At 29.3% G+C, this 20,765-nt stretch overlaps 3 protein-coding genes and 1 non-coding gene across 4 annotated transcripts; 1 reads left to right on the top strand and 3 right to left on the bottom strand.

The window, feature by feature from the left end:
* Nucleotides 1–660: 660 nt before the first annotated feature.
* LOC105617480 (alpha-tocopherol transfer protein-like) lies at nt 661–2,126 on the bottom strand. The gene is made up of 3 exons (XM_012199037.1): nt 1,843–2,126; nt 1,234–1,594; nt 661–918 (listed from the first exon to the last, which is right to left on the bottom strand). The coding sequence occupies exons 1-3, from the start codon at nt 2,124–2,126 to the stop codon at nt 661–663; spliced, it is 903 nt and encodes a 300-aa protein (XP_012054427.1).
* A 2,125-nt stretch (nt 2,127–4,251) lies between these two features.
* LOC105617479 (poly [ADP-ribose] polymerase) lies at nt 4,252–8,354 on the bottom strand. Its single transcript, XM_012199036.1, has 5 exons — nt 8,241–8,354; nt 7,602–7,743; nt 6,999–7,525; nt 6,664–6,866; nt 4,252–6,519 (listed from the first exon to the last, which is right to left on the bottom strand). The coding sequence occupies exons 1-5, from the start codon at nt 8,352–8,354 to the stop codon at nt 4,566–4,568; spliced, it is 2,940 nt and encodes a 979-aa protein (XP_012054426.1). The 3' UTR covers nt 4,252–4,565.
* A 778-nt stretch (nt 8,355–9,132) lies between these two features.
* Trnat-cgu lies at nt 9,133–9,204 on the bottom strand. Its single transcript has one exon. It is a non-coding gene; the product is annotated as a tRNA-Thr (tRNA).
* A 988-nt stretch (nt 9,205–10,192) lies between these two features.
* LOC105617478 (MAM and LDL-receptor class A domain-containing protein 2-like) lies at nt 10,193–17,695 on the top strand. The gene is made up of 10 exons (XM_012199034.1): nt 10,193–10,295; nt 11,801–11,959; nt 12,354–12,518; nt 14,211–14,381; nt 14,501–14,609; nt 14,961–15,114; nt 15,347–15,473; nt 16,013–16,177; nt 16,332–16,688; nt 17,153–17,695. Exons 1-10 carry the CDS (start codon nt 10,193–10,195, stop codon nt 17,425–17,427), a joined length of 1,785 nt encoding a protein of 594 aa, XP_012054424.1. The 3' UTR covers nt 17,428–17,695.
* The last annotated feature ends 3,070 nt before the right edge of the window (nt 17,696–20,765 follow it).

Raw genomic sequence — 20,765 nt, 5'->3', positions numbered from 1 at the left:
CTTCTTCAAGTGCCTCTCTTTCATATACATCTCTTCGTTGATTATACACAAGGTATATGAGGATCTATAATTTAAACGTCGATTTCCGAACCATTTTTGGTAGACAGGATTTTTCTGAGCAAGTATACTCGATGGTTTGCCATTGTTTTCCGAGAATCTATTATGTTACGCTCATGCTCAACGTTAACGCTTCGAGTGATTAACGAAACTTTTTATTTTATTACTAGATTAGAATTTATTTCGGAAAATGATGTCATTATTGTTTGAAACTTTTTAAAATCCTACGCTTTTGAATCGAAATAGAATTGTCACTTCAATATTAATTTTAATCACATTGAAATTGTATGACTGATCGAAAAGGAAAATGAATAGTCCAATGAATCAAGAGCATAAAATACAAATAAAGAGTACACATTCTTTCAGAATTTTTTTTAACTCGGATAAATATAGCAGTGTAAACATTACAAAGTGTGAACTGTAAATATCAAGAGATTGTATAAGAATGGCATAAACGAAATACTTTTTTATTTTCATAAATGTGCATGATATGATTACAATCATACATGAAATCCTACAAAATGCGAAGTACAAAATAATATTAATAGAGATTACATAACGATATCACAATTAGTTAAATCAGATGAAGTTATAGTATTCATATCAATCTATATCAAGTTTTTTAAAATTACCCTCTATACCAAACAAATCATTTGCTGCTTTGCTCTTGCCGATTCTTAATGCTTCATTAACGCGTCTGGTTGATTCATCCAGCAGAAACCACTCGCGATAATCTTCAAATTCCTTCACTTGAATTTCAGCTAACTTGTGCATAGAACCTGCTTTTCCGCCTATTTCGTTTGGCAACGCATCCACTGGGATATACTCAGAAATGCTCTCTAATGATAAGTGAAAATGTATCTAGAAGAGTTAAATAAATTCAGAAAAATTTGTCTAAATAGAATACAGCATTGAGTATAATTTTTCCATTTAAAATTATGTTATAACTAGACGCAAAAATTTCTGTTTCAATGATGATAAAAAATCATATTTTATATAAGACATAATTTATCATCTATAAAAAAGAGTATGACTACATATATTTATTATAATTATGACATTAGAATTATTTGATCGCTCTTATATCGCGTTTGTTGCAAATGATTGAGTTTCTTAAAAACGTGAATATTGTTGCTAAGTATAGTTGAACTTAATTAATTGATTTGTGATACTTACTATATCTATCAACTTGTTTTTCATAAAAGGTTTCGCAATGTTCATGCATAATTCCAAGGCGGGTGTTACGTTTAGAATATGGATTGCTTTTAAACGTATCGGCATTGCCTCTTGGAGATAATATAGCTGCTTCTTCATTTCCAATGGATTTAATCGCATAACATGACCGAAAGATGATTTGCTAACTTCAACAATGAAAATATAACCATCATTCGTACCATTCAGAAAATGTATGTCGGATAACATTAAGCCATATTTGACGACGTTATTATGGTTATATAAGGAAGAATCGCTGTCCAGGAATGTTGAAAATATCATCGTATAACCATCCTTTGTTAATCCATTCAGAGGAAAAACAGCCCTTTTTAAATCAAATTAATTTTAAATCAAGTTAGTATAATAAGTATTAAAATATTAGTAAAAATATTCTAGGTGTTTTCAAAAAGTATATATCTGTACAGCTTATAGGAGTTTATTTTATTTTCTGCATGAATCTTAAATTATATATTGATGTGATTAAAATTGTAAATATTATAAATTGGCCATTTTATATATACGAACAAATCATATTACTGCTATTTGTTCATTAATATTTATAAAATTGTTTACGCGAGTTTGAAGATTTGTTGCAGTCCCTTTTCCTTAAGCGGATCCCGATTGCAAAAAATTTCTGGTAAATGTGTCCTGATCGTATAATAATTCTCGATTACGTTTTTTGTTGGTTCTATTTGATAATAATTGCTGTGAAGGAACAAAGCGAGAAAGTTGTCCTCAATTTTTGGCAAGTGCGGTTGTTTCTTGCACCACTCTCTCAATGATTGTATATCAGATAGTTTCAATTGAGGATTCTTCTTCATTTCTTCTTCCAATGTGACTACTTTTATTATAGACATTGAAACTCGAATTTAATACGTACGATTATCTTCTTAAGAACACTTCCTTTCCTTTACAATATGTTCTTTCCAAGAGAGTTTTTACTGAGATACTTTCAAAGCTAATACTGAACAATCCAAAGACTTGTACTAATATGGTCACCATTCACTAGTAATAATTTATATTGATTATAAATTCTAATAAAATCAGTGCCTCGAATAGTTTTAGTTAGATTTTAAATGCTTATTTAATTCTATGAATTTATATTATATACTACGTATCCTTTAAACAACGCGCTGAAATGATATTTCGATCTTGAAACACAAACTCTACTAAACTATCGCAGTAATATCACGAATGAAATTGATTAGCAATTTAACAATTTGATGCTTCTACGTAGTATAAATTCACACAGAATTAGGTAAGCACTGAAGATTCAGCTACGATTGTTAAAAAGCATTCTTGTTGTGTTCTTCTTGTTGTGTTCTTATATATTCTCACGATTAAACAAAATTCAATATTTAATATTATAAAGTCTAATTGTAGAGTGACTTGCAGAAAAGTATGCGTCCCAACAAACACAAATGTAGAAACACAATTAACTGACAGAAATGTTAGTTAATTTTTTACTCAACAATTTAACTATTACACAATATATATATGTCTACGTATATGACATTGAGTACGATCAGCAGAAAAAAATTCATCAGTGGATTCTTTAATACGATTCTTTAATACGAATTCATCAGTGGATTCTTACACCAGTTCCAACACACTATTGGTTTTAGATCCAGTGAAGAATTGAGCACTAACTCATCATGTTTGTCTTTGCTAAACGCAATCATTATAGTTAAACTATTGTGTGAGAAAATATGATTAAGTCCGCAAACACAATAGAATACTTAAGCCTTAAGCCTTAAAAAATTGATCAATCACAGTTGAATGTAAGAATAATCGACTGCGTTTGATCAATTCCTTAAGGCTTAAAGTTTATTACTCTATTGTGTTTGCGGGATAATGGTTATGTTTTGTTAATTTGTACTTACTAGAGTATAACTTGTACAAGCATTAAATCCATGTTACATTATGCATTAGAGGCTGAGGATTGCGAATTAGAGATAAGAATTCAACCAGTTCAATAATTTTAATTTTAATCCGTTTCGTTCAAATTATTTGAATTACAATTTTCAATTCCCAATCCTCGATCTCCAATGCGTAGTATGACATAAACTTTAGACTTTAGATCGTAAAACAGGAATATGCGCTTCAAGATATCACGATATCATTCCTCTATGACGCAAACAACTGAAAAAACGCTTAATTATAGAGTAAACGGAAGGGAATGAACATGTATATGTATATGTATATACATACAATAATTATTTAAAATGCTAGGTTCCATTAAATTAAAAAGAAAAATCGATACAATCAAAAAGAAAATAAATTTTTATTTCTATAATATTGCATATTCTTCAATTATCTGTTATTTTTATTCTTTGTATTCTTTAAAATATATATTTATATCATGTTTATTAAAGCTGTTTCAACTGATTTTTTTCAAATACGTATATACATTCTGATATGCATTTCAATTCTCATTGATGCACTTTGTAAATTTTGATCTGTGTTTGTATCTACTAATTATGCTATCATGAAAGTAATTATATAACATAGTAAAAGATTACATTGATGTGATTAAATATATGTGCATATGCGCTCTGTGCACACAAAGTCGATAAAGTAAATAGCTAAAAAACAGGTTTTATTTATTGTCATATGTTTCACATATTGATTGCACAAAATTATTCAAATATGATCTTTTACCATGTTACAATCACGTGTGAGAAATTAGTGCACAAAATATCACACAGGGTCACAAAGCTTATTATAAAATGCATTATTGAGAAAAACATGAAAGTTTTCATAGCATATCTAAACATTCATGCATTTGATGTGTTGCATTAAGCACAATCTTGAGAATTCGCAATAAATCTTTTATAGGAAAAATAATTCGAATTATCTCGCATATATTTACTTCAAAATCTTATTAAATTATTTATAATTTATTTGACGACGTAATAATATTAATGCAAAAAGTTGATTAAGGAAATGTGTATTCAAAATAAAAAACAAAAAACATTTAATTTTGTGAAAAATTTATTGATCTTACATTCAATATATTCGAGGTAGGCAAACACTATTTGGTGTGCATAAACAAATTGTAGACGATTACATAAATTCAACATAAATTCAAAAAATTATCATTAAAAGTAAAACAGTTCTATAAAGTTTAACAGTTATGATATTAGCAAACTCTTCAATGGAATTTAGTATTTATCTTTCTTATAATTATTTAGTTTTTATTTTTTATTAAATTAATAATATAGCAAATAAAATGGAATGAAATTAAAAATCTTAATTGTATTATGAACTTGATCATCACACTTTCATCATGTATCTTAATATTTGTATTTGAAATTCATTTTTACTAAATATCGTACTTTTACCTGAGCGACATCATATACGATGTATTCATTGTATAATAACGCCGAAGTGTTATTAGCAAATACTCCCTTTCCATAAGGTACTTCAATACCGTCCTTGGTCTTATAGACATTTTGCGGATCAGGTTGCGTCTGGCCACGACCCAATGTCGAATGTTTTCCTTTCGGTAGCTTCTCAATGTAGTCCGCTTGATATTTCTCGTACATATTACCCAAAGCAACTTCGCAAAGCAGCAACAAACCAGTTGGATTCTGGCTGTGTGTGCAACAATAATTTGCAGACTTCGACACCATATCGGCAAAATATATACCCTTGCCGAACATGTAACCAGTAACGGGCGCTTCTGGCGGTGCGATACGCAAACCTTGAGACAGTATTCCTGCATAATTCGTAGTTCTGGATCCGTGCCAGAGCAACTTTCTATTGGGCAATTTCTTGAAAGGCTTAAATCTCTGTTCTTCTCCTTGTCTCTTAATAATAAATACTTCCTTGATTTCGAGTTCGTACTGCATATGAGTAGCCGCATGAGTATTTTTGACGTACTTCTCGATCATCTTGAACTCTTCGCTCGTCTTATCCATCACTTCGATGTCCGTCTTCAATTGCTTATAATGACTATCGAGTGGATTCTCCTTTTCGTTAGTCTTGTCACATAAAAGATTGTACGCGACTTCCATCTCAAGCAATGCATCCAGCATATCGCATTTGATTTTGATATCTTCCAATGATCCAAGAATTTTTGGCCCGGAAACTCCAAAATTGTGTGGTATCAATGTATAAAATCTGTTGGAAGCATCGATCAATGTAGCGCGATTCACGTCATCAGTCATTATTTTTAACGCTTCTTGCAACTCCGTTAAAACGGCATAAGCTTTTTCAATTTGTTTCTTAGACAATTTTCCGAGCGGCATCTTATCCAGGTCTATCTCGCACTCCAGCATAACTTTTTTCATCTCATCTACATCAAAAATAAGACGCATCAGGTCCTGAATTGGTTTCTGCAAATTACTCTTAATATCTGAATTTAGGGAAACAACCTCCTGATCTCCATGATCTATATCAATCGGATACAACAAATTCGGTACTTTGACAAAATGCTCCCTATTCTTCCACTGATTACCCGTCTTCTCCTCATACAATGATTCAAACTGTTCTATACACTCTTCCAAAGACATTCTATCCAATTTGTTACCGCCAATTGTAGTACCAATCCGGCCCCAACTTCTAAACAAGTGATATTTTTCATGCTTGTCATGTTTCAAAAGTTGCAGCTTGTAATAACTGTTTTTCTTTGATTGTATGTTCGTTAGACCTAACGTGACGGTGTATTTATCTTTGCCTTTTTGATAAATATGCGCAACATCTTCTAAACCGCTATCGGGATCGACAGCTCCACCGCCTTTCACCTTTACCTTCATTTTACCAGAACCCGACTTCTCAAATTTGCTCTTACTCTTAGAAGCAGATTTTGCGATAACATTAGAAAGTCTAGCATTAATATCGCCACCCCAGCTAGAAATAGTTTTCTTTTTTAGCAGCATAATGGGAGAATCTGTGTACTCTTTTGCTTCTTCTATAAAATCTTCCGTTATTACTTGAATGTCGTGTAATTTAACATCTTCCATTCTTTTATTCATTTTATCCACTTCATTTTGATTCGAAATTACAGCAGCCAAATCTTGATGAATTTTTGTTACAACAGTACCACCTAACAATAAAATTTCTTTTTTCAATTCCTCTTTATCTTTCTGTGTACGACCTAATATAACAAACTGCATGTTCTTTAAAGGACGTGGTTTTCCTTGTACTTTCGGTCCATTTGCTTCATCTTCCTCTTTTTTAATAGCACTCGACGAAGATGGCATTGTTATTTTAAATATTCGTTTTCTTATCTTAGATTTGTATGATCTATAAATGAATTATGATTATTAATAAGTAATCTTCATGTCGCAATTATTAATATAGAAAGATAATAAAAAAATTAATATTGAAGTAAAGAAATGCATAGAATTAATTTATTTAAATTCCGTATTGTTTCATAAAAGAACGTACTTAATTGGAAATGTCTCCATATCAATTGGTATTTTGCATAGTTTCCTTTTTGGGTCTTGTGTAACATGCTCGCATTTACTCCATTTTGTTGCATTGCCAGTGCATTTATAACCCATACCAGAATTGTATATGAGCTGTCCATTACATTTTGGACAGGGTTGTAGAGCTCCAAAATATAGTATATCAGTTAAGAGATTTATGATCTATAAGTAAAATCTGATTAGTGATATAATAAACCATTAGTGATATAACTTGCTTAAAAATCATATAATAGATTTATAATTAAAAAATATTTATTAAGTGTATAATTCAAATATATATTGTATAGTACTTACATTTGATGTACCACTTGGAATCTCTTGATCATTTTCTTCTAATAATTCAATCATTTCTTTCTTTCCAAGACGTGATATTTTATCTTTTATAGCATATAGCTCATCATTTTGTTTTTTTATCAACTTTGTTTCCTCTATATCTTCTGGTTCATCCTTAACCTTTTTAGCAGGTGGTGGTATATCGCCTTGATTCATTTTAGGCAATGAAGCTTTGAGATTTGCCTGATCTTCTTTTGAGAGTTGTTTGGCACCCGGAAGCTCATCTCCTCTTCCGTAATATCCCATATTCGCTCTTAGTTTCACAAAACATTCCACGTGAAGCCATCTATCCAAACCACCAAATTTCCTAGCTTCTTCGCTCTCATAATCTTTCTTTGCTATTCTTGTTTCGCCTTTTATTATCTTTTCTTGGCATCCTATACAAGTGGCTCTACTAGACTTAGCATATTCCACTCTAAAATCTCCAGAAGCACTACCTTTTGTTCTTTTTCTTCCTTTTGATGCAGAAGGTGTATTACGACATTCTTCTACAAGTTAAAATATAACAAATAGCTAAGATGATCAAACAATTTAAATAAAATTATAAGTTTTGCTCATACCAACCAATTTTCTTTCGAATTGCATCTTGATCTTGGTTGCGAATCTGATCGAAACAAGCTATGTCATTAGTGGAACTTGGTCTTTGTTTTGAAAAGAAGCATTTGAAGTGATACCATCTAGGTATCTTTCCATCATGCACAGGACTCTAAAAATATTATGTAAAATTTATTTTGTTAAACACATTGTCTCAGAAGTATAGCTTCAGTCAGAAAATTTCTTAGTATAAAGCACGATTAACTATATTTATTTAATTTGTTGTCTAAAATGAATACAAAGCAATAAAAAATGCATCAATGTTACATTGTAAAAAAGAAATACATTCGTTTTTAGTTTTTCAACATAGCAAAAAAATGTTTATATTTTTTATAACCTGAGTCGAATAAGAAAATATTGCAGAGAGAAAACAATTCTACATAAATAATTGAATAATTCAACAAGAATTGTGATAGTAATAGCATGTATGTGACACAATTATCCAAATTGACAACATCAGGTGCTTTATTTATCATTACTCAAGATCGATAGTTCAATGATAATGCACGCATTCGCTTCTTTATGAAATGCTCCCCATTAATTGCGAGGATATTGAGCATAATGAGGCATAATATATTTGCGCGGTTTCTTTGTCGCAACTCGACATACCTGAATAACGACGGCGAGCCGTAGACTCATCTTCATAATTGATTGCTTGCATAATTGACATTTCGAGCGATCGCTTTTCGCGTACTCTACCATATACGGCAAATCGTCATCCATCTCGCCGAATATTTGTTAATATCTGTCACTAGTGTCTCCTCGAAAGGTAGCAAAAACAGAATACCGGGAAATTGCAGGAAACGACGAGACAATGCCGGTTGACATGTGGCGCTGACACCAGTCACGTTCGGCATTTAGGCAACGGTAGATTTCGAACTTAAGGCGCCTCGATACTTTCGGAATCCGGCATTACTCAAGGTTTATAGTCAAGCTATACCATATCTATATATTCATGCACTATGATTATTAAAAATACAAAACTTGTGTGTATTTTTCATCAATGAATTTTAATCTTAACTAAACTGCTATTTGTATCGAATCTCGTTTACATTTAATTTTTCAATATCAACTGGATACAAAGAGTTTATCAATTAATTCACGCATGAAAGTTTAAAAAATTTTTTATTTTATAATTAATTTATTTTAAAAACTGTTAAATTTTTAAGAAGTGTTTTAAAATTTAATTTAAATTAAGAATCTCTAATTAGAGGAATTAAATAAATTAATTTAGATTAAAAATTTTAATTAAAATATTTATAAAAATTAAAAATTAAAAGATATTATAATTGATATAATTTAATAGAGGAAGGAAAATATGCGCATATAATGTATATATGAATACAATCAAACTTATGTTTTATACTGTAATTTTAAAAATAGAATATAAAAAATAGATAGTAAAAAATTAATGGGTGCATTATGCGCGTTGGCATTTTAATATTTCTGAAAAATAATGAAAAATGATATATTTGTAATATAAACAAGATGCAAAAAAAAATGCCTCCTGTGAGGTTTGAACTCACGACCCCTGGTTTACGAGACCAGTGCTCTACCACTGAGCTAAAGAGGCTTCGGATTATTCTTCTCTTAGAAAGTCATAAACCTTTTCTTTACGAGCTAACAAAAATTACAATAAAAATAATTTTTGAAATAATAATGTGATTTAAAAATACTAAACTATATTAAAAAAATTTTCCGACATATTTGTTTGCATATTTGTCGATGACGGCTGCTTCAAAAACAATTTGTATTATTATTTCATTTTTTGCTTTTCTTTTCTTTCTTTCTTTCTTTATATATTAAAACTAAATTAGCACTATAACGAAAAATTAGTAATAATTGAATTATAAAAGAATACATTTCTTAAAATTATTATAAGTACGTATGATGTAAAAATAAAAATGAAAGGATCCTTAAAGCAAAATCGAAATTGATTTTGAAACAAAAGAAGATAATATTTCTTTCAACGATTTGATGGATTTGAGCTCCTTTAGATCCTTCTGGACTTTAGACTCTAGATTACGATCTCGATAAATCGTAGAATCAGACAGTCCGGATGGAAAATTTCGTATCCCAAATCAAGATTATCGAGTTGGCGCCGGACATGTTTCGCGCGAAATGCAATCTCCAGGGATTTTCCTCAAGGCCTGGCGACTCGCGACGAAGATAAAGCACCGGAAGACGATAAAAGGGCTATCGCTCGCGTGCCAGCGGAAACTGTGTTCCCGCCCTCGGCTACACAAGTCTAGCCCCAAATAAAAGGATGAAAGCTCGACTCTCCATTTATATCTTCGCCGCGTTTAATTGCGCAAATCCAATTTTCTTCTTTGTCGGAAACATCCTCGCGCAGCTTCGCAACGCTATCATTGTTGTGGTTATTGTGTGAAGCAGCGTGTGAAACCGGAAATATTTAAAACCACATTCTGTGTATTATTCTGAAGTAGAGGCGGTGTCTCCACGGTGTTTGCTCTTGAAATAAAATACAATCTTTCTAATTTTCTTGCAATAAAATCTAATATTGATTTCGTTAATTCATTGTGCGCGAGTTACGTACATGCATGTGCATCCCATATATTTGCATAAAGATGAAGTGTTCTTCAATAATATTGTTGCTATTCGCTTTCTTCGGCCAGTACATCATTTGCTCTTGGCAGGTGCAGAGTAAGCAGAAATAATTAAAATAACAAGTATTTTTAATTAAAAAAAATTAGAATTTGAATAAAGTAGGATGAAACAATAAAGCGACATTGTGACTTGCAATGAATATATAATATTTTTCTATAAAATGTTAAGATAAAATTTTTTTGTTTTTTAGCAAAACTGTAAGTTGAAGCATTTCTTAACAGCAACCAAATATTTTATTTATGTAACAAATAATTTAATTGTTTTTCCGAATTTTTTTGCTTTGTAAATAATAAAGTATTTGTTTTTTCCGACTAAACTGTTTGGTTGATATAAACAAATATTTTTGTTTATTTATATTGGAGAAAAACGATTACAAAACAGAAAGTTATATTTTACAGACACAACTAACACTTTTTGTTATATTCGTATAAATAAAATAAATAAAATATTTAGCTACTATTAAAACATGCTTAGTTTTATTCAAGATACTTTTTCCTAATATAACGATAATTGTTTCTTTACAATAATTATTAATGTTTACAATAATGATTAATGTTCACAAGAAAAATTTATTTTATCGGAGAAAATTAAAAAAAATTATTACGCTCGAAATTGAAATGTCATTGCTTTCATACTCGCACAAATTTAGGAAAGCATTAATTTAAAGACAAATGCATTTAATAATAATAACTAATAGTAATAAATAATAATAATAAATAACTAACTTAATAAATAATTACGCTATTTTATTTCATTATTATTATGACATGTTTGTTTTAGTACAGAAAATTGCTTTATTAGAAAAATTAATAAATATTATACTTGATTGACAATATATTATAAAATCATACTAATATTATATATAACTGTACATTTTTATTTTTATTATATCTTATATTATTATTATCTAATTTTGTTAAATTAAAGAATGTTGGAGTTTTATAAAATAACCTGAGATATTTTTATATTCCGGCGAAAAAGTGTAAATTATTGTAAAATATTTTTTTATACATTGTTTAACACATTTTTTTCTTAGTAACTATTTTTTACGAATATTAAATGTGCAATTCCATCAAAAGCACACAATTAAAAAACATCGTATTAATTAAAATTCTTATTTTTTAGAAATACTATCATAATTAATTATTTAACATGCTTATTTTATTTAATTACTTACTTAATATCTATTTACTTTTTTCAGAAAATTGTGATTAAATTCATATTTATAATGTTTTCAAATACTATGTAGGAAAAAATTAATAATATACAATATATGATAAATAATAGTGATTTTAATTAGGATATATAAAAAACACTCGCAGGCCTATTCTGTAACTCTTAACATAAATTTTATTATCATTATTACGCAGCTGCGCAGCTCTTTTACTATGGTAAAAATATTGCGCAGCAGCGTTATAATGATAACGAAACGTGTATTAAGAGTTACAGAATAGGCCTACAAGCTTTATATATAAAGAAGAAATCAGGTAACTATTCTTGAATTAATGATGTTTTGTAATAATAATTGTAATTTCTTTCAGGAGGATGTCCCATGATACGATTGAACAACGGAAGAATTCGCATTCGAAGTCGAGGTAGAATCGCGAGGTTTAATTGTTTCGATGGATTTACTCTTGTGGGCAACAAATATTCCACGTGTGCACGTGGACAATGGGACACATCTGTCCCCGTGTGTGTGAGTAAGTAAAATTTAAAGTAAGAATAACTGACGAAATGGTTAATTAAATAATGCTAACGAATTTTGTAACGTGACATCCGTAATATTTCTTGATCGATCGTCTTTCTTAAAAAAAGTTTAATTTCCAATAATTTAATGTCTAGGTATGCAGAAATTCTCTTAACAGGTTCTCCGATACTAAATATTTGATTAGAATATTAATAAAATAAAACATGTCTGTAATGTACAATAATAGACAAAATAATTGCACTGTAACGATTTGCACTATCAATATATTTTAATCAGTTTTAATGAAGAAATTATTGATAATAGTAAATATTAAATACAACGTATTTTCTAAATTTTAAATGAAATAAGATGATTAATAGATTTGATTTATTTTTTTTGGTGTTTAGACGCGGAATGTCCCGTACCATCAGCGCCTAGTCACTCAATTATAGTACAAAAATTAAATGGTGGAATATTAATGTTCTTCTGCGAACCTGGTTACTTCCTGATCGGTAACCCTGAAATTTATTGCGACGGACGTCAATGGAATGGAACAATTCCTTATTGTCGAAGTACTGCAATAAAAAAATTAATTTTATTTAATTATTATTGCTTTGCTTGCTTAATAAATGCATTGTATTCTACAATTAAAGTAAAAGATATAAATACTTTAGAAAAATTAGCAACGCAAAAAATAATTACTTAAAAAACATAATAAAGCCTTACAAATTTGCAAAATAAAATAAAAATAATAGCAGTATTGACGCGAAAACAAGCAATAATGGATTACGAAGACTTAATTAATTAATTTATTCTCTGAGAAAATGAAAAAAATAATAAAAACATTACTTAGTCTTCATTAGTTTGAAAAAGTCACAATGTAATAAAATAATGAAGGGCAAGGAGAATTGAAAAGCTTAAGCCGTAATTTAAAATGAAAGAAGCATAAATTGAAAATGCAGAAAATAATATGTAAAAAGATTAAGAAAATAAAAAAGATAAGAGACTATGTCAAACGCTAGATACGAAAACGATAAATTATAAGATTATAATAATTATATAGATACCAAACAATGATTTAGCGTATTTTTTGGAGGTCAATGTTACAAAAACTTGTTGATAATAAATTCATCGGTCAAAGTCGAGAATCCTGTTAAGTTCAAAGATAAGATATAAAAGTCCGATAGATTGTTAAAAATTGAAAGTTAAAAGATTAAGTTTAAAACGAATAAAAAGAAGAGAAATAAATTAAAATTTAAGAGATAAAAATTGAATAAAAATAAATAATAAAAAAAAATAGAAAAATTTAATTTGATGTTTTAATAAACTAAAAATATCTATGGAATAGTATAAATTTAAACAAGAGAGTCAATTAGGATTAAAAACGAATATTGATATAAAAGAGCGTCAAGAGCTTATAAATGTCCCTTGTAGTATTATCTATGATCTCTTAATATAACCCTCAACATTGAAAAAACCTTTCTCTGGGAAATAATGATATCGAAGATATGTCGGATATTTTCTTATTTTAAAAAATACAATGAAAAATACAATGAAAATATTTTATATTAAATATAAAATGATTTCGACATTATTTACTCACGATTATATAATTCCGAGAAAATAGAGCGATTTCGCCAAGACCTCTCTCGCAAAAATACTTTTTTTTGACTGAATATATATTTGACTGAATATATATTTTAATTAGAAGAAAACAACACATATATTTAAATATAACACTAATAAACAGACACTTACTAAAAACTTTTCACAAATTTTCTTTTGTCAAAAATCTTTCGAATTTACATTTGAGAGATCCAAGTTATCCAAGTAAGCCAAACTTTTATTGCATCACAATTAACATCCAGACAACAACGAAATAATTACAACACGGTGATCGATAAAAAAAGGTTTCAAGTCTTTTTATCTTCTTTCTTCAACTCTGAAATATTAACCGTACAAAAATAGCAGTCGACTAAAATTTTCACTCGAGTCCAAATGACCCACTCATGTAATTGAGGGTTAATAAGTCTCGGGGATAATTTAATTATTGTTACTGAGAAGCTTAGTATGTCACGCTTGCTCAATTTGTAATATATATTTATTTTTACATAATTGCATGTAAAGCCTTTTTTCTTTTTTCCTTTTCAGCTTTTTCTTTACTTAATTTTAATTAAAAGTTTTATATTTTTTTTCTGCTTTGTGATGATAACATCACAAGTTTTATTCGCGTTAATACAATTTTTGTGATAATCTATGGTAAGAGGCGAACGCAACCGCACCGACACAATGCGATTTTGAAAGTCCGGATCTTTGTTGGTGGGAACAAGACCCACAACATGATTTTGATTGGAAACGTCATAACTTTGAGACACCGAGTTTGCATATTGGTACTGGTCCGACGCACGATCACACTCTGGGAGCTGGAAATGACGGTACGTGTCTTCCTATGACTTTAAATAACTTCAATGTTTCAACGAAATGCTAGATTATAAATTACGCAGAAAGGAAATAAATTGTTTTTCTAATTATTGCTCATACTTGACAACTTTAGGATATTATCTTTATATTGAGGCATCCGGACGATTGATAAATGATACAGCAAGAATCATATCTCCCCTGTACAATTCTTCATTGACTAATTCAGGATGTTTCTCATTCTGGTAAATAATATAATATAAAATAAATCCTTTCAGTTTATAAGTTTTTATACAACTTCAATTAGTTTTTAGACTTTTTTAAGAAAAAGCACTTCTATTGTTCTATAAATAATTAATAAATAAAATTGTTTAAATTTTCAAACATTTCTATTACAATTTTAATAAATAAAATTTAAGAATAAATTTATTAAATTAAAAAAATTTTTTAAATGAAATGAAATAAAATAAAGTTAATAGAGAAATGCAATATACTCATTGCAAAAATTTTTATATTTTTATATCATAAAAATGAGGGATTTATATAATGTAGCTTACATATTTCATTTATTAATATTTTACAAACTGTTTCGATAGGTATCATATGTACGGTGCCACAATTGGCTCATTGAATATATATTTCAAGCAAGAAGATACTATGCCACGATTGATATTCACCAAAAGTGGAAATCAAGGAAATCAATGGTTCCATGGCATTTCCGAATTACCAAAAGCTAACGCCAGCTTTCAGGTAACATAAAATAATTGTTTCTTAAATAATTAAATTGTGTCTTTGATCATTGTTTTTTTTAATATAATATTACATTATTATTAAAAAAAATTAAAATTAAAAGAAAATTAGAAATTTTGTCGAAGCTTTCATTATATTTTGAATACGATTTCTTTGCTTTGTTAATACATAACACATAATATTATTTCAATATTAGCTTTAAATTAAAAAAAAAGTTAAACATTTTTTACAGATTATCATAGAAGGAGTGCGAGGTATCACTTATGTGAGTGATATCGCAATAGACGATGTCGCTATTTTACAAGGAGATGATTGTATTGTTAAAAATGAATCTGTCAACGTAACTGTAAGCGATGAGGGTAAATTTTTATTAAAATTAATTTATTAAAAATTTATTAAAAATTGAAAATTGATGTATTTTATGATAGAGTAATTGCAAGTATTATATAAATTTATTTGACAAAATTTTTGAAAAATATTTGCAAAAAGTAACGTGTGTAAATTAAATTTCTTTAAAATACATTTTACGTACAATATTTGGAACATATTTCAGTTTGAAGATCACTGTCAACTTCAGACGTCACAATTTTATTTTAACGATTACCTTGCAGTAAAATAAAATACAGGGTATTAAATATTTGAACAATTTTACAGAATTTCTTTCTGACAATATAATATTAATATTTTCATAAAAATGTGATATTAATATTCCACATAAAATCAAAATTTTTTTTGACAATATGACAATACTTTCTATGTACATATAGAAATGTGACATTTATTTTTATTAATATAATTTTTATTATTAGAAATTAATATCTAGAAATTAATGTCATTGTCAAAAAATTGTGTATAAAGAAAAATAGACTGGATAAATATTCTGAAAAATCTGTTTCAGATCAAATCGAAATTGTTAACGCGCAACAAACCTGTCGAGACAGATGTGTTTCATTAGAAAGCATTGTATCTATCCCGCCATTTGGACCGGAGAGTTGCCTTTGCACGATCGATTGTGCGGAACGCTCTATTTGCTGCCCAGATTACGCTGAATATTGCATACTAGGTAACTGTTTACTATTTTAATAGGATCTCCAATAGGATGTTTTGATAGGATATGCTTATTGAAATCAAATTATGTAAAATCACAATAGCGATTCCATATATGGTATGTTATTCAATTTTGTGATATATGATTGGAATCTTAATTATAATTGCAGGATATAGCACAATATTCGATAATGTCACGACAGGATTACCGAGTGCAGCGACGGTTGCACCGGTAAAGAATTCTACTCTGACAGGATTTCCTATAAATCCGAAGGATGACATCGACCCAGGTATGTTCAACTTGACGACATCGACAACATTAATGACAACGCGAAGATCTAACAGCACAACGACAACGCAAAGACCTATGATTTCAACGTCTCAAATGAAGCCTCAAACTAAGAAACCGACTATACGGAGAACAACACCTGCAAAATTAACGCAGCAGACGGAAACGAAAGAAACACCTTTCGTACCCCAGATAAAAACTTCGACAACGCAATACATAGAACTTCAAGATCGATCTGGTATATTTATTTCATTATATACTGAGAAAGTAAGAAATATTATTTAATATTAAATCGCGATGGGACGTCTTGATCTGGTTTAGTTCTTGAAGAAAGTTCGAAGTGAGTTAAAAAGTTAAGATATAGACTTATCAATTTTGAATAACTACATCACAAATGTATAATATATCTATATTTATTATAAATATTGACTGACCTTTTTCTTGACATACATAACTATTAGCTGACAAGTCGAAAGAAAAAATGCAAGACAAATTTTACACAAATTTTACACTTTTAACACAAATAACACGTCTTGAGATAAACTAATTTAATTTATTTAAAAAAAAACTGTAATTATTTATACATTATAATATAATATGTAATTAATTTAATGATTTAAAATAGCAGTTCAATAATCATTTTTGTTGTTAGGATTATGCTGACTGCTCTTTTATGTTATTGACAATGAGAAAAATTTGCAGATTTACACACCGTGAAGCAAAATCCAGAAAAGGTGAAACAGGGTGGAGGCATCGAAATACTGGAAATCATTACCGCAGTGGGTGCAACTTTGGTCGCTTTGTGTGTGCTTTGTGTGACACTTGCGACTGTGATTATTGTTATCAGAAGGAGGAAAACTTATAAAAGAGGAGCGAGCGGATCGGCGCTCTCGGAAGACAGCGATGTCCGTTTTTTAACATCGGACGAAATCCTTGATTTTAATTTAGCCCGACCTACTGATAATGATGAAATGTAGCTTTACTTTATCAAAATTTCTCCTTTAAATGAGTTTAAATGAAGTTAAATTAAATTGATTAAATAATTGATTAACAAATTGGTTAAGCAAATGGAGCCATATAGAAAACTTGACACGCGAAACATAATCGCAGCTGTATTATTTTTATTAATTTTTATTATCTGATCCTTTTATCATTTTCATTAATGGATTCAAACATTTTTATATCGAGGAAATACATATGTAGTTCCTTGAAATGTTAAAGTTATGTATATTTTTATGACTATTTCAAAAACAAAAAAATTTATGCTAAACCTTAACTTTTGCCCTAATAAGAATAATAAATATTATTGCGAATTTATTATTATATAATATAGAAAATTTTCCAAAAAGTTAAGATATTAATGTATATACAATTTATTAATATTTTGCATATGAAGAAAATAGGAAATTATTATATTTAATCTTTGTAATTATCATTCAATATAAAATTATTATTCATTATTAATAAAAAATAAATTATTTTACAAAATTTAAGATTATTTTCTTAAGATTTAAGATTATTTAATTATTTTTATATCTTCAAAATTATTTTAATTCGAATGCATTATTATTTATGCATTTAAGTCACATTTCCTAATTATTTACTTTTACATTTTTTTCTATATTCACAATTTCAGCACAGCGACCTAATTCTTTGACGATGGAGATAGCATCTGAGGTAAATTAATCGGTAACTTCATTGTGCAACATTCTATTTGGGAAGTCAAACACGCACCTGGGATTGATGTCGAATGCATCGATTGATTTCACTCTGCGAGTACGTCATTGCCAAAATATGTATGCTAGCTCACGTAATTTCAATAGCACGTCTAGACAAATGGTAACTAGACAAGTGGACGAATTAAGTCTAAATGCTTAAATAGTTATATTACATATATTTCATGAGGTGCGAGTAAAGGCTTGTATTCATTTCGGAGAGAGGATCTTAATTTATATTTCCTCGAGAAAAAGAATTTTTTTAATTAATATGCACACTCCTTGTGGAAAAAACCTCACGAATGTCAGCCTGATAAATTATTTATGAAGTCACCTCTGTAATCGCGGCATGCGAAGTTTTTGTGGTGAATTATACAGGTTTGCGGATGGCGCTTTTCTCTCAGGAGAGAGTACTGAGGAAGAATACAAAGCGAAAAGTGAATATCGAATTTAGTACGTGCGTGGTCGATTTGCTGCACGGCGTAGTTTCGATCGCGTTTCACATTTTGATGTTCACAAAGACATTGTGATTTAGACTTTTATGTTTATTTTACAATCTCTCTACGCAAATACAAACATGTTTTTTAAAGGATATTTCTACATACTATTCTAAAATTCCCACATATTTAGTTATTAAACTTTTAAATTATGATCTCGATATAAAATTTCTTCTAATTTATTTTAAATGAAAATAAAAGAAATATATTTTTTATTTAATATTATTTAGATCATAAAAAGTTTGGAATTGTTTATTCTTCCATCATTTCTAATTTCACATTACTAGATGTTCATTTTAGAAATAAAATCCAAATTAATTTCTAAGGAAGACTATTAAGTTCTATATATTAATATTGTTAAAAAATATTTTCTAATTTCTATTATTTTGGTAAGTATATTAATATTAAATATTGCATTCAACATTGATACAAATTAAATTAATAGACTTTAATTAAACATAATTTAATTATATTAAATTTTATATTATTATTAATATTAATAAAATATCAGAATTACACTAGATCTATTTACGCGGGATGCAATAAACAACATATTTATTTCTGGAAATGTAATTTAGAGGATAGCAAAAAAATGATGAACTTTGTCCCGATAAGCTATCTATACTTCTGGCATGCGGAAGTGTCTCTTATTAAAGGGCGAACTGAATTTCCATTTCCATGCTAATCTCCTCGCACAAATGGCCTGTCAGTTTCTACAGTGCGACTTACGAGACGTGAAGACACGTCTTTTACACGAATAGCATTGAGGGGTTGAGCCATGCCGCCCTTAGCGGGGGATGAGCGGGCGTTGAAAAAATATTGGAAATACGTCGCCCACATCTCGCGGCGGCCTTTGCGACTCAGTCAGTGAAATTTCGCCTGTTTCACGTCTGCTTGCGAAAGCTCACTCTCGGACATTTTCTATGTCAATTACCGAATTGTGCCGTGTATCATCTCTCATCGATTCCAATCCTGTCCAGCGATAGATTTAGGCTTAGAATTTAAGTCAATTTAAGTTCATGTGGTGGAGAGAAGAATGTTTTTTCAAAAATCAGAATTTGCCTTTATTTTAAAATAAACATAATATAATTAAATAATGTTAATAAATTAATATAATTTAATTTATAAAATAAGACGAACAAGAAATAAAAAACAAAAGATTAAAAAAGATAAAGTAAAACGCACCAACAAGAGCCAGCGCGGATATTGGTGCGTAGTTAAATTTTATTACAACTGGGATCAACTTTTACAATTCACAAAGTGAAAAGTTGATTCTGCAGTTATAATAGAATTTAATTGCGCAATATTCGCTGGCTCTTATTGATAATAATTATTTTATTTTTTAAGTTTTTTATTCTTACAGCCGTATTTTATTTTTTATTTGTTATTAAAGAATAAAATGTATTGATAATTATGAAGAACTCGATATCTTCCAGAGAAAAAATATTAATCTATTTAGGCAAATCAATTAACTATTGTAAAAACTAATTGATTTATTAAAACGTACATATAATTATTTTATTAATTAATTATTGCAATTAATTGCACATTATGAAAAATCGAGAATCTAGAAGAGAGACCTCATTATTTCTATATTTCTTCCGCAAATTCTTTTTCCTTATTAAATTTTCATTGTTACGAGAAGAATATTCACGTCAGTTTTACTGGCAACAAGGTATCCTTATATGCTGTAATACCTAAATACGCCAGCTGTATATCGATGATCACTGCTTAGATTGTTCGTAATGTCAGATTATAATCGCAGCGACGGGCGAGGATTGGGTTTCATTGTCATTCATCGTCGATCGCATTTCGCGTACTTATACGCGCGTGTGTGGCCGCGTGCGTGTCAATGATTACGTATTTGTATCAGATCGCAACGTAACAAGACGCGATTGCGTGCGGCACGTGTATCGCTGAAAGACAAACCACGTGGGATATACATGCCACAAAGAAAGAATGGAAAATTTATTGCGCAGTCTCTCGCTTTCTCCTTGTCTCCTCTCTCTCTCTCNCNNCTCNNTNTNCNNCNNCNTCTCTCTCTCTCTCTCTCTCTCTCTCTCTCTCTCTCTCTCTCTCTCTCTCTCTCTCTCTCTCTCTCTC

The sequence above is a fragment of the Atta cephalotes genome (assembly GCF_000143395.1).
Source record: "Atta cephalotes unplaced genomic scaffold scaffold00013, whole genome shotgun sequence".
NCBI lineage: Eukaryota > Metazoa > Arthropoda > Insecta > Hymenoptera > Formicidae > Atta > Atta cephalotes.
Note: the sequence above shows the minus strand (reverse complement) of the source record. Positions and strands in the feature narration are given on the sequence as shown.